This window comes from Leiobunum rupestre, chromosome 9, assembly GCF_980474605.1.
Source record: "Leiobunum rupestre chromosome 9, qqLeiRupe1.1.hap1, whole genome shotgun sequence".
NCBI classification, from domain to species: domain Eukaryota; kingdom Metazoa; phylum Arthropoda; class Arachnida; order Opiliones; family Sclerosomatidae; genus Leiobunum; species Leiobunum rupestre.
The window spans coordinates 34,140,729-34,155,624 of NC_143392.1; the positions used below are offsets into that span (position 1 = coordinate 34,140,729).

General features: G+C 32.5%; 1 protein-coding gene across 2 annotated transcripts in view; it reads right to left on the bottom strand.

Annotated features, from left to right (window-relative positions):
* Nucleotides 1–14,896, bottom strand: part of LOC149927228 (protein qui-1) — a 233,051-nt gene that overhangs the window by 62,523 nt on the left and 155,632 nt on the right. For both annotated transcript variants that reach the window (XM_090158274.1, XM_090158275.1), the window contains one exon: nt 14,192–14,363. In XM_090158274.1, coding sequence (XP_090014400.1) covers nt 14,192–14,363 — 172 coding nt within the window. The remainder of the gene's footprint in view (nt 1–14,191; nt 14,364–14,896) is intronic.

Below are 14,896 nucleotides of genomic sequence, written 5' to 3' on the forward strand. Positions count from 1 at the left end.
TGATAGGCGTGATATACGCCTATATTTAAAGGTGGGTAAAAATGTCGACCCACCCTTTGAAATTGAATGTCTCGAGTAGTTTCGTGTTTTTGGTTTAAAATCATCCGCGTTTCAGATGACGTGTCACGAAATAGCAGTTTCTTGTTGGTTTTTCATATAAATTCAAATTTAGCTGGGTGGGTCGCCTTTTTTACCCGCCTTTTATTATAGGGGTTTACTGCAGTGTTTTGATGCTCAATACGGCAAAATTACTTCTTGGTTGGTACCTCCTCAGGTCTACATTTAAAATACAGGGTGCTTCATAATGTTATGCAAATATTTTAAGGAGTTGGAGGGGGTGAGTTGAGAAGTATGCCTGTTTTTTTCCAGGTTCCTACGATGAGTTTAAAGAGCGCCAGAGAGCTTCAAAGGGTGGCCTACTAGACCCTGGAATTAGGCTGCAACAAGCGCAAAACCAAGCAGCAGGGACTTTAAATACTGTTTAAGTTTACTTTTCTACGCTGGTTACCTCGATTTATTTACCAAGTCCTTTTTTACCTATCACACGAACCCAAACCGTAATGTTCGCGTTTCCCCGCTGCTTGGTTTCGCGCTTGTTGAAGCCTACTTCCAGGGGCTAGTAGGACACACTTTGAAGCTCTCTGGCGCTCTTTAAACTCATCGTAGGAAACTGAAAAAAAAACAGGCATACTTCTCAACTCACCCCTACAACTCCTTAACGTTTTTGCATAACCTTTTGAAACACCCTGTATAATTAACTCCAGAAACGAACAGGCTTGTTATAATAGTTAATTTTACCGATTCAAAAAAGCATCATTATTTTGTCAAAGTAAACGTTATTTTTACCGTTGAAAATAAGCTTTGGCTAATGCTTCAAATATAAAATATAGTTCTCAGTCCTTAGCCACGTAATGATTTATACGGTCATTGGCTAAACAGACTATCATTCACAAATAGCGGGTTTTCCCCCGCAATCTTCGGTTTCCCCCTTCCATAAAAACTTGTGGAGGTTAACGGTAATAGTGAATGTAGGGAGCTGTCGGCTAGCTCGCGTGGCATGCAGGGCTTGGCACCACCCTCCTACGCATTGTAACCCGGCCACCGGTAAATAAGGCATTAAAAGTCGCAATCTGACTTAGGCCTGTGGTAGAGATCGCCGATACAAATAAATTAACCAGCAAAATTTCGATTAATCATAAAAACTTTGGTTAACTGTTATTTAAGAACATTTTATACGAATAAACAACGATTTAACGTGCAAAAATAATCGTTTTTTTCTGATATTTTTTGGATAATTGTCAGTTATGAATAAAAATAAATAATTGAATAATTTCTTATTCAAACGCCGATCTCTAGCCTGTGGTGGTGCCTAGGGTATTAGCCTAGCTAATTATTATTTAATATTAAAAAAAATAAGAAAGCGTCATACTAACACGTACTAAGTTACTTATGGTAAAACTATAGATCCATAATAGTCAGTTGGCAGTAGGGTGCGTAAAAGGAGCTTGCGGTTTACCTAAATTACCTAGATACGAGCAACGCGTGTTCAGAGGCTGAAAGAAAAGATTTTGTGGGAAGGTGGCGCTGCACGTCATAAAAGAAAAGGGGAGGGGAAGCTTTCAAATTGATTTTCCAGCTTCATTTGTTTGGATCAACGTCACCCGCATTTTTACCCTTTTATCAGCTCGTGGTGTTATTATTATTATTATCGGCTGCCCCGTCGCGCCACCTACATTTGCCGGCGCTGGCTACCGGCGGAGGGACGAATGAAAGGTGCGGCAACAATAGACGCCTTTCACGGCGAGCGCGACATCGTTTCTCGACCCGGTTCTTCAACAAAGGCGCCAAATGTCTCTCACTCGTCGATAAAATTACGTCATAAAAGGCGACACAATTGGCCCTCCGGGGTTCCTTAAAATATGGACGAGAAACCACCTATATTTAGATATCAAGGGCTTATGAAGTATACTGTGATTTAGTGTTTAATACCTAACCTAAACTTACAGCGTATTTCACTCGAATCTTTTGAACACCGAAATCTTTTAACAAAAGATTTAAAAGTCTTAAAGTTTTTTATTAACTTTGTTGGTGCGCGTATAGAGCTCTGCGTAACAGATAAATTAACTGACAAAATTTTTATTAATCGTAAATATTTTGGTTAACTGTTTATTTATGGATATTATGGATAAACAACGATTTATCATGCAAAAAATAATTTATATTTTTGGATAATTGTAGTTTATGGATAAAAATAAAATAAGTGGTTAATTTTTATCCAAACGCCGAACTCTATGCACGTATTATTCGCAAAAGACGCTGGCGAATTACTCCTAACTTTAAACAAGTATATCTTCTACCATAAAATATGTCAATTTATATAAACAGCTACTAAGTTCCCGGCTATCCCGAGACAATTACGGGTGAATTTCAAAATTATCTTTTAATTTAACGATTTACTAAATGACATAAATCCGGAAATAACTTAAAATGTTGACAAATCTAATCTTTGAAATGTCAGGATTTCATAGGTTGTTTTATAATTTATCTAGGATGAGTAGCCTAGGTAAAATATTTTATGTAACTTACTATCTAGAATTCAGGTGGTTAAGATTCATAAGAGCAGAAAAAAACATAATTATCAGCCAGGATAATACCCTTAGCACCACCTTAGTTCCAAGTCATCTTGCGATTTTAAATGCCTTTAATTCGGTTAGCCGGATTACAACTTGCAGATGAGTGGTGGAAAACCCTTCATGCCACGCGAGCCCACAGATCCCTACACTCACTATTAATGTTAATCCTAGGAATAATGGAAAGGTCAGGAACTCGGCGAAAATTTGTAAACTCAACGCGGTTTTCGCGAAACACACAAATATCCAAGGGCCCGCCGTACACTGCAAATTTCAATTTCACTCCGAGATCATTTTTGAACATTTAGAGATCACTTGCAATGTACCTTGAGTGATCCGTAACCGATTAAATGTAATCTGAAGAGGTTCATAGGTAATCTGAATTTTTTTCATAGTGATCTATATGTTAGAGTAAGTGATGTACAACCGTTCATATGCAATCTTACCCGAAAGTAGATTACTAGTCATTTTCAGATCACATAACCGCTTACTTCTGAACACATTTTCACCTATATAGATCACCACGAATTCTTAATTGAAATTTTTCGCTATTCAAATATTTGAACCAAATAAATTTAATTTTTCAATTTCATTTTTCTTAAGTGAAAACTATCTTTAATATCATTAGATTTATTTAAAGATAAGTGTTTGTTTCAATAAAATTTATTAGTTATATAATTACTACAAAATAAATAACTAATTATAAAACTGATATAACCAGCACATTAAAACATTTAATTTTGTACTTATTCATTAAATTCTCAATTAAGTTCTCAATATAATAAACGTATAATGAATCGAAAACTAACAGCGCAGGATTAATTAATTTTAATTAATTTATCTAAGGATTAATTATTTATCAACTTCCTATCTGGCGACGCTCGCGTAGCCAATCGGCGCCACAGGACCTGCCTAGCTCGATGGAAAATTTAGAAAATAGAAAGGGGGAGTTATACATTTTACCCGAAGAAGTTTATAAATTACCCAAATGGAAACACTGAAAACGGGGGATATTCACAAGGTAATTTAGTGTTTTTTTACCTATGTTATCAAATGTTGCCATAGAAATAATATAATTTTAGTAAATTATGGTTTGACTAGTGACTACTATTACTATAGGGGTTTCCATATTCCATACTGTTCCACAGTTCCTCGAGAGTTTTTCACACGTGTTGTATTGCTGTGAGCAGCCATAGAGATAGTTGCAAGCCATATTTCTTTTGCATTGAAAAATTAAAATCTTTTAAAAATTGTTAAATTTATTTAACTGCAATTTGGGTAAGTATAGTTTTTTCGAATTTAGGCAATTTTAAGACATATAATTGAACTTCAGGCTGATTTTCTAAGGGCATTTAATACCGTCCATTAGCGTCGTAACCGTCCTAACTTTTTGAAGATGCCTGTATATTTGGTAAGCCTTTGGGTTCCCCAAAAATAGGCCTAAATTTCTAACCTTGGATAAATGATCATAATTCATTTAAGGACCTTGGCCTAGTAAACTTTTAAATCTCCCATATTCACTAACCTAGAATTTATTATCGTGAAGCAAGTTGCTATTTCGTTAACGTTCAAAATGGGAGAAAATAATCAAAATTATTCTTGTGAAATGTGTAGTTTCAAAACTAATCGTATTGAAATGTTGAACCAACATACTATCAAACTTCATAAGAATGAGAGCTTGTTTAGTATTTCTTGTAGAGTTTGCCCATATAAGACTACCAGTTATAGTGCTTTTAAAGTTCATTGTCGTCGTAACCACCAAAGTTGTTTAGGTGCTGAAGCAGCTTTTGAATCTGAACCAGAAAATGAACAAATGCAAATGGATTTCAGTGCTAATGACAGTTCAGTTGATAGTCTCCCTAACAGTCCAAATCAAAATCCTATAGTTCACGATGAAATAAATCCTGACATTAAGAAAAAATCTATACAAACATCCTTGGCTTATTTTTTTTAAGACTAGAAGGCCGACATGGACTAAGCAAAACCGTAATTAACAGTATAGCTCAGGAATTTTTACAATTATTCAGTGAAATTTCAGAAACTTTAAGTGACGACCTTTCTAGAGTTGTAGCTGTAGATTTCAAAGATCACAGATTTGATTCGCTTTTTGATTTTTCAAATACTGTAAGCCAAATGTTAACTGATGCTGGTAGGCAGAAAATCTTTAGACAAAAATTCAATTTAGGAGATGTAATGCCTGTATACCTTGGTACAAGGAGAGTTAAAGTTAAAGGGAGATTCACTGCTAAAAATATTTATGCTTATTGCGTTCCTTTTCTGGATAGTGTTAAAGCTTTGCTTAGAACTCCTGATGTAAAGTTTTGGCTTGAAACATCTCACGAAAGCGATTCTAATGTCATGAAAGATTGGTGCGATGGTTTGTATTACAAGGAACATGCACTTTCTAAGTCAAATTGCCTTCAAACAGTACTTCATGTAGATGATATTGAAACTGTGAATCCAATAGGGGTTCATAGGAAAACTCACAAATTGACAATATTTTCTTATGAACTGGCAAATATTCCACCTCAGTTTAGGTCAAAACTGCATACGAAGCAGGTATTGGCAATTGTCAAATCTGCAGATGTAAAAGAGTTTGGTCTTGAACCTGTGCTCTTAGATTTTATTCAAAGTATGAATGATTTACGTAATGGGATTGATTTGCTTAATAATGGTACTATTTATTTTGGTATAATTGTTGGTACTCCTGCCGATACTCCAGCTTCAAACCAATTATGGGGTTTCAAAGAAGGGGTTGCGTTTGCTAAGAAGCCTTGTAGAACTTGCATGGGTCAGAGGCCTGAAATATTTGAAAAATTCAGAGCGTTAGATTTTCAACGACGAGATATGGAGGAACACCTAGAAATGTGCGAGATTCTTGATGAATGTGAATCTGAAGTTGCGAGAAAGCATTGGAGTAAAGAATATGGGATATATAATCTTTCCCCTCTTTTTTCAATTGAAAATGTTTCGTTATATTTAGCTGTTCATGACCCAATGCACGTGCTTTTAGAAGGTATAGTATTAGTCGAACTAAAAGCCACGCTTGCTAATTTCATTAATGTGGAAAAGTTTTTTGACATTTCTTGGTTAAACTCCCAAATTGATCAATATCATTATTCTTATTTAGAAATTAGAAACAAACCAACGAGAATAGAATTGTCAAATTTATCAGATGATGGGCATATATCTCTCTCAGCCTCTGCAGCTTTAACTATTCTAGAAGTGCTACCTTTTATTTTGGCATCTAAAGTAGATTCTGACAACCCAAAGCTAAAAAATTTTTTACTGATGGCAAAAATAACATTTTTGTGCACTTCTCCATATTGTGTACAGGAAAGTAGTGAACAGCTTGAAAATGCTATAAAAGTGCATCATGAAGTGTTTTTAGTTGAATATCCCAATATCGGTTTAAAACCGAAATTCCACTATTTAATTCATTTCCCAGAACAAATGAGGCTTTTTGGTCCTCTCAGACACCAGTGGTGTATGAGATTCGAAGCTCATTTTAGTGTTTTTAAAGGTCGAAAATGGGGCTCATTTAAAAATATTGCTCTTAGCATGAGCCGTTTTCATTTATTAAGAAATTGTTTTTATCAAAACACCGTAAGTGGCGCGCCAAATAGAAATTTTTTGTACGGGTCTGATGAAGTGAACATAGATGTGGTAGTATTGCCTGGAGAACTTAGCGAAGAAATCGGATTGTTAATTACTCCTTTTTTAGAACCTTATGATTTACAAATTTATGTTATAAAAGAATTCGGGGTTCATGGGCATGTTTACAAGCCAGGAGCTGCATTATGTCTCTCTCCACTAACAAGGGAGTTACCAGAGTTTGGGATAATTCATGGAATAATTGCAACTAAGAGACATTATCTATTTATTATTAAAACCACAGAAATCATTGAGTATGTGCCTTGTTTGAATGCCTATGAAATTAAATTAAGCAACAATCAGGTTGTTATACAAAGAGATCAATTAGAAAATCCTTGGCCATTAGGAATGAAAGTATTAAATAACCAACATTTCATTGTGCATAAGTATTCGTGCTTAATTGGATAATTTGTAAGCTAATGTAATAATTCCTTAATGCTCATTTTTTAAATTAGTTTAGTGTTGTAAAAATTAATTTTATAATTTGACCACAGTTACCTTTGAATTTAGTAAAAAGCAACTTTTAATTAAGTCCAAAAGAAAGATACTGTAATTTTACAGATAAGACAACAATTTAAATTGCACAGCTACTGTTAAATTTTATTTCAATCTCATTATGGTGTACATTTGCGACGCTTTAATATTTTATTAGAATTTCTCCCTTTTTTCAATCAAATTTAAATTTTTGCATCTGACCTTTGGAATTTAGATTAAATTAGCTGTCCTCGTATTGTTGCTAATAGGATTTGAGCAAATTTCACTCTCTTAATAGTAATTTTTTCCTAGCAAATTGGTTTCTTAGGTTGTGATAATGCGTTAACGAGTGATTTTTACCTATTTGCCTTAAAATTTATATTGCACAGCTACTGTTAAATTTTATTTCAATCTCATTATGGTGTACATTTGCGACGCTTTAATATTTTATTAGAATTTCTCCCTTTTTTCAATCAAATTTAAATTTTTGCATCTGACCTTTGGAATTTAGATTAAATTAGCTGTCCTCGTATTGTTGCTAATAGGATTTGAGCAAATTTCACTCTCTTAATAGTTATTTTTCCCTAGAAACTTGGTTTCAAATCAAACATTCCCAACATATAGGCCTAATACTTTAATACTTTATCATAATTTCACCATTGTTTCAAACGAAATTGCATTTTCTACATCTTCATTGTTATTTTTTTTATAAGAGCAAATTACTCATTAAATGGTTTTAATTTTAGTTCAATTCGGCTTATCTAAAGGGTTTTTTGTCAAATTAAGGGCATTTTTTTACATAGAGATTGCTTAGAAATAAAAATTCTTAACTTTTGAACATCAAAAAAATTAATTTTTTCGAAATTAGGAAACTGTTGATATCTTAAAATTTTATTCTATTTTCATTATACAAGCACCAGTTTAAAAAATGTTAGATACCAGAGGCTGTTATCGTGGAGAGTGTAAATAATGTGTAGGAGAATGTCTGGATTATGAAATGCCAAAATCGACTGATAATTCAAACTGTTTTTATTGCGGCTGCCCACCAACCAAGCATAAAGGTGTTTATATTTTTAATACCGTATTTTCTGGTTAAAACGCCACAGTTCATAAAGTATTCAAAGTTGAATGGTATCGTGGCTTGTCATACACAGTGGTGTTTCTATTGACTAACTTTTTTAATAAAAGAAACAATCATGAGTGTGTAATGAGTGTGTAATTAATGTGCAAACTTGTAGAGTGGTTTTTCTAACTGAAATTACGGTATTAGTTGTTACGTTAAATGTTTTAATTTTGAATTATATGAACAGTTAACACTGAACATGGGAAGACCTCCAATATCACAACTTCCCCAAATGAAAAATGTAAGGGAAACGCCCCAATTAAAGGGAATTGTTCAGGAGAAGTCACAAATATGGAGAAATGTGAGGGTGATGATGTACAAAAACAGAAATATAGTAGTCTAGATAAACTAGTTCACACGGAAAAGCCATCTGATGAACACACTTCTCAACAAAGGGAAAATGAGCCTCAAAATAAAGTTATTAACACTGAACTCTCAATAAGTCCAAATTTAGGAAATGATATTCAAATGCTAACTGAAACAAATAATTACAGGGTAAATCTATTTTAAATTCTTAAACCTGATATATTTTGGTTAAACAATTTTTTTTTTAAAAATAGAAGTTTTCTTTCCCAAAATTTTCACCGTTAATATTGAGTGCATTGGAAAATGGTATTCTGAGTATTACACATGATTATTGGAATGCATTCATTCATGAATGCGCTGCACATTTTGTTAGTTTTCCAAATGTGCGTACTCAAACTGTCTATGGGGAAATTGGAATGGAGATGACAGCCGAATATCCATGTATTAAAGCACCAGGAACTAAAGCTTGGGCAAGTAATTTATTTACTTTTACCTTAACTCTTAAATTTAAAAAAAAAATCATTTTTCAGACTACTTTTTCTTCTGCTTTAAGTCTGAGAATCAGGAAGGAACGAGGAAAACTTAAAAATGACAATTCTAAAGATCCAAAAGGTTTTTTGAAATTAGCCAATGTTTCCGGAAACTCTTCACCTGGGCAATCAGCTTCAAATACTGAACCGCCATTTAAAAAGAGAGCTGCTATTAACTGGTATATATAATGTGTCAAAATTTTTAATGCTTTATAAACTGTCTTAATTTGGGTTGATAATATTTCACATATAAAATTTAGTTACTCAAGAGACAACTTTAAAGGAGAACTTCTATCAGAAGAAAAATTTGAAGAAGCTCTTTTAAAATTGAAGAAGGAATATCAAAAACCAAAAATTGATTGGGGTTCCATTCGAGCTTTGCTTCGTCAAACTTTCCCGAATCGATCAATATTTCTGAAAAGCATGAAAAATTTGGACATGATTCAATTTTTAAAATATTACCCATGCTTCGACCATACAAAAGCAGTACGTAATATCACTTATTAACCTTTTTCAATCATGAATAATTATTTTTATATATTATTTTCAGTTTGTGATTGAACTCAGATTAACCTTAGGTGCACCACGTTACGATAGCTTTTTGAAAAACGTGGAACAATTTGTGAAAGTTATTGTTGAAGTTACAAATTCCGATATCAAAACAAAGGTATTTTATATAATTGTATATAGGTGTATAATTTTGCCTGTCTTAATTTGGATTTATTACTAATCATTTTAGTGCGAAAAAAAAGTAGCCATAACTAACACTAAAGGGACGAAATCAGAACCAATAATAAAAGAAGTATCTGTAAGTCTTAACTTCATTTTTTCCATAATATAAAGCATTTTTTTAGGTATCCCAATTTATCAATTGTTTACTTATATCGGTCTTTTTGGTATGGTGTAATTTTTTTTAATGAAGGGAAAATACTATGGCAAGCCATCCTGGTCAAAATTAAGAACAAAAATATTCACTTATGTGTTGAAAAAAATATCCCCTTTTTCTTTTCGTAAAATTCATATTTTTATAAACCATTTAGGTCAAAATTTACACTATGTATTTATTTTTTTCAAAAATATTTTTTATATTGACCTGGATGGCGTGCCATAAAATACCTATAGTCAATTTAAAATTTTCCGTTTCTAATTTGTTTAACAATTACTTTAAAAATTAATATTTTTTGTAATATTTATGTTATGTATTTTTAATATAGCCAGAAAAATTTCAAGGCGAAATAGATGTTTTCAAACAGGGTGACATAATGGACATTAATAGTTTCCAAAATGACCATCTGAAGGAGGCCGCCATTGTTGGTCTGGGCAACATTGTTCCACTCATGGAACAAAATTTAGACCTAGCGAACATTTTACACATTTTAGTAGCATACCATTATGCTTTAGAAATTGATTACCCGAAGCAATTTCTTCAAGCTATGGGCCTTATGGGCAAGTTTGTTTTAAAGCACAGTTATTGCAAACTGGGAACCAAAGCTGTAAAATTGGAAACGGAAATTATGAAAATTTGGAACAAGTAGAATAAATAAATGTATTTTGAAGTTAATTTTTTGGGTTGTTTTGCATAAATTATCTTTTACCTATAGTTTTCTTGTAGTGGTCTGTATACGTTCTACCTAGTTTACTTAGGAGTGTTCTTGTTGCGTTCTTGTTGCGTTCTTATATGCACAAGCGATCTAAAATTGAGACAAAAGTGATCTTTAAGTGCACTTTAGAACGCTAACAGATCACTCATATTTGATCGCTTTAAAACGCATAAAGCACACTTGGGAATTACTTTTGGATCACACCATAACACCTTTAGATCGCTATCAGCACACAGGGCCGTCTTTAGATGATTGGGGGCCCCAGGGCAAAGTGATAAGCGGGGCCCCTAATAATTCCAGACAATTTCTTAACCTCCAATGCGAAGCTCATCGTTGCCCTAATTTACAAATATTGGTTCAAATAAAAAATATCACGAAAAGACATGTTTTAGATAGTTAAATAATTTTAATAATTTGCCTTACAAAAGTTGAAAATGGGGCCCTCCAGAATCTTGGGGCCCTAGGGCAGTGCCCTATTTGCCCAATGGGAAAGACGGCACTGTCAGCACATACACATATAGTGATCCAACTGTGTACTAGTGATCTAAAATTAGGACAGATTTTTATGATCTATAAGTGAATTTTATGTGATCTCAAAGTGAAATTGAAATTTGCAGTGTAGTCTTATTGAGTTCGTTTCATTTTAACATTAACCTACTTTTTTAAAGTACAATACCACAAATAACTTTATATGATTAATTAAATATTATCATTTAGTTATACGCATTCGAAAAGATGTGTAACAAAATTAGTATATTGAAATATTTGAAAAGCCTCGGTTAGTAGAAGCGACTGTGCTTCAAAACTTGACCAACAAAAGCGTTTCTGTCAGGATTCCGAAGTGGTATTTAACAGGTGGTGAATTATGTGGTAAACAATGGTAAATAGCGATATGGTTTAAAATGAGAAAAGTGGTAAACAATGGTAAATAACGATATGGTATAAAATGGGAAAAGTGGTAAATAATGGTAAATAACATTATGATATAAAATGGGAAAAGTGGTAAATAATGGTAAATAACATTATGATATAAAATGGGAAAAGTGGTAAATAATGGTAAATAACATTATGATATAAAATTGGAAAAGTGTAAATAACATTATGATATAAAATGGGAAAAGTGTAAATAACATTATGATATAAAATGGGAAAAGTGGTAAATAATGGTAAATAACATTATGATATAAAATTGGAAAAGTGGTAAATAATGGTAAATAACATTATGATATAAAATGGAAAAAGTGGTAAATAACGGTAAATAACATTATGATATAAAATGGGAAAAGTTAAAAAAAATGGTAGATAATGGTAACTAACGTTATGGTATAAAATGGGAGGTGGTAGATAATGGTAAATAATATATTTCCCTGAATTTTTTACAGTATTTAAAACTTTAACCTACATTTAGGGAGATAAAACCTTTAGGATTTAGAACCGATTTGGTGAGTAATGAAAATAAAGTTTAAGATCTTCTAAAGTTGACATATATTCCTTTTTTCATGATTTTCTTGATTTCACATATTATTATATAATATAAATCAATATTTACCATTGTTTACCATTATTTACCATAATTTATCATTGTTGACCATTACTTGCCATAATTTACCATTGTTTACCATTACTTGCCATAATTTACCATTGCTTTCCATTATTTACTATTGATTTCCATTGTTTAACATAATTTTCCATATTTACCATTACTTAACATAATTTTCCATATTTACCATTATTTAACATAATTTTCCATATTTACCATCATTTAACATAATTTTCCATATTTACCATTACTTAACATAATTTTCCATATTTACCATTATTTAACATAATTTTCCATATTTACCATCATTTAACATAATTTTCCATATTTACCATTATTTAACATAATTTTCCATATTTACCATTATTTAACCTAATTTTCCATATTTACCATTATTTAACAATTTTCCATATTTACCATTACTTAACATAATTTTCCATATTTACCATTACTTAACATAATTTTCCATATTTACCATTATTTAACATAATTTTCCATATTTACCATTATTTAACATAATTTTCCATATTTACCATTATTTAACATAATTTTCCATATTTACCATTATTTAACATAATTTTCCATATTTACCATTATTTAACATAATTTTCCATATTTACCATTATTTAACACTATTTACCAGTGTGCCACAATACTCGAGAAAATTGGTATTTTTGGAACGCTGTTTTGCGTTGTGTGGCCAACACGTTGAGGAATAATTTTATCCCTCGTTTTGGTCAACAAGATTTTGCAAAAAGGATTGGTGACAACGCGTACTAAATTTCAGAATATTGAAAATAACAAAGCGTTGAAGAGTATAATAATTAGACCATTTAGGTTATATAAAGTTGACTTTAGCCTAAATTATATTTTTTATATAAAGTACTGTACATATTATATGAAGACGACATTTGCAAAGAACCAATCAGCAACAAGAGCATACGATTTCAGTATCATTGTAGATTGAACCATTTCAAGAATCACGTGTTTTAAAAAGAGGGAAAGTCACGAATTTTTCAAAAGATTTTGTTGCCTTTTAACGAGGGGCAGGTCACTTCCTTGATTAACGACAGACCCCTCAAAAGATTAAATCCGATTTAATCGTGATTATTTTGATTAAATTCATTTTAATCACGATTAAGTTGATTAAATCACGTTTAATCATGATTAGAATGTTTAATCTGATTTAATCGTGATTATTTTGATTAGATTCATTTTAATCACGATTAAGTTGATTAAATCACGTTTAATCATGATTAGAATGTTTAATCTGATTTAATCATGATTAAATGATTAAATCTGATTAAAATGATTAAATCTGTTTAAAATGATTAAATCCTGATTAAAAAAATTATATCGTATGATTAAATCGTACTGAAGTTTTGATTTTAATGATAAATTCTCTATTCGACCGATTATATTGATTAAATCGTGATTAAAATAATTAAATCTGATTAAAATGATTAAATCTAATTAAAAAGATTAGATCCTGATTAGAATGATTAAATCTCGTTTAAATCGTGATTAGATTATCTAATCTTGATTAGATTTCTTTAATCTTGATTACCCTGATTTAATCACGATTACCCTGATTTAATCATTTTACTATGATTAAGACGCACCCAAAATGGAAGTGACCTGCCCCTCGCCTTTTAAATCGACAAAACTATACACATTTCTTGTGAGAAAATATCGGTTGTTCCAATGAAGTTGAGTTTTGAGAGATAGGATTTGGACAACTTCCGATTAAAAAAGTGTGTAACCCTTTATAACATATTTCTATTCGATCCACTTTCTTTTGTTAATATACAAAGTCAAATCCAATCATATTCCGACAATTTACTTTACTTCTCTAAGGAACAAACACTTTTATTCCTCAACTTCTTGGAAAGCTTCGAAATACGTTTTCAATTGAAGCTTCGAAATACGTTTTCAAATGAAACCAGAGTTCAAAAATTGAAAACTCTTTCTTTATGTTGGTTTTTCGAAACCAATAGCGAAACAAAAATACGTTTTTCTCTAGAGCTGACTGTGATTTCGACTGTAGTTACAATCTCGGGTAAAGTAAAACCAAATTGCTATACTTGTTATTTCTGGTAGTCAGGTGGGGCTGGGTTAAACAAAATCAGAGGTATTTGGAAACTTAATTCAGAGTTCCCCCTGATTCCGAATCAAAGGTTTCCCTCCCGTTTTATCAATGGGCATCCAAGCGTATAGAACCCACGCAAAGATACCAGTCGCGAAGTAGAGCTAAATCCGGGCATGCTAGTTTGGTGGTAGCCCGAAGGATGGTCGCCGATAGATGGAGCCAGAGAGAGAGAAGGTAGACTAACCTGCAAAGCGAGTCTCAAGGGAGGCGGGAACTCTCCCCAGGAGGGGGCGCTGGCGACGGCGGCTTCTTCCGAAAGCAATTTCAAGTTGTTGAGGACCAGCTGAGAGAACTTCTCCAGGTACGTCGAGTGCTCCTCCAAATCCGGATCCACTCCGCACTCTCGGAAAGGGACTCTAACGACGGTGGCGCCACCCAACAGCCAATTCCAATCACGAGCCGAGTAGAAAGACATCGGCGGTCAACGAGAAAGGGAGAAACATAAATTAGATTGGATAAATGTATTCCGCGAGATCTCCGGCTCGTTTTAAAGAGTCATTTTCATTTCAAATCTTTTCCACCAAGTTCGTTCCGCGCAACGACGATTCGCGCCTGGCAGAAATGCTCATTAATTTCGCCCTCATTTATTATTTAAATCCTTCTTCTTCCGTTACTTACTTGATTTGATATCGCGAACTTCGGGCCACTTAAAATTATATCTCGTTCATTCCGAGTTTAAAAACATCGTAACTTTGAAAAGACGATTTTAGAGAAAATTTAATTTAAATTTTAAAATCCTTAACAAAGTATAGGGTAAGTCGTTATTAAAATATTTATTGTCAGTATGATGAAATAAAGTACACTGCGCGAAAGATCAACCCAAAATATCTTATTAAAGATAAAATTAGAACTACGATAAAATTAAAATTACAACAACGATAACATTAGA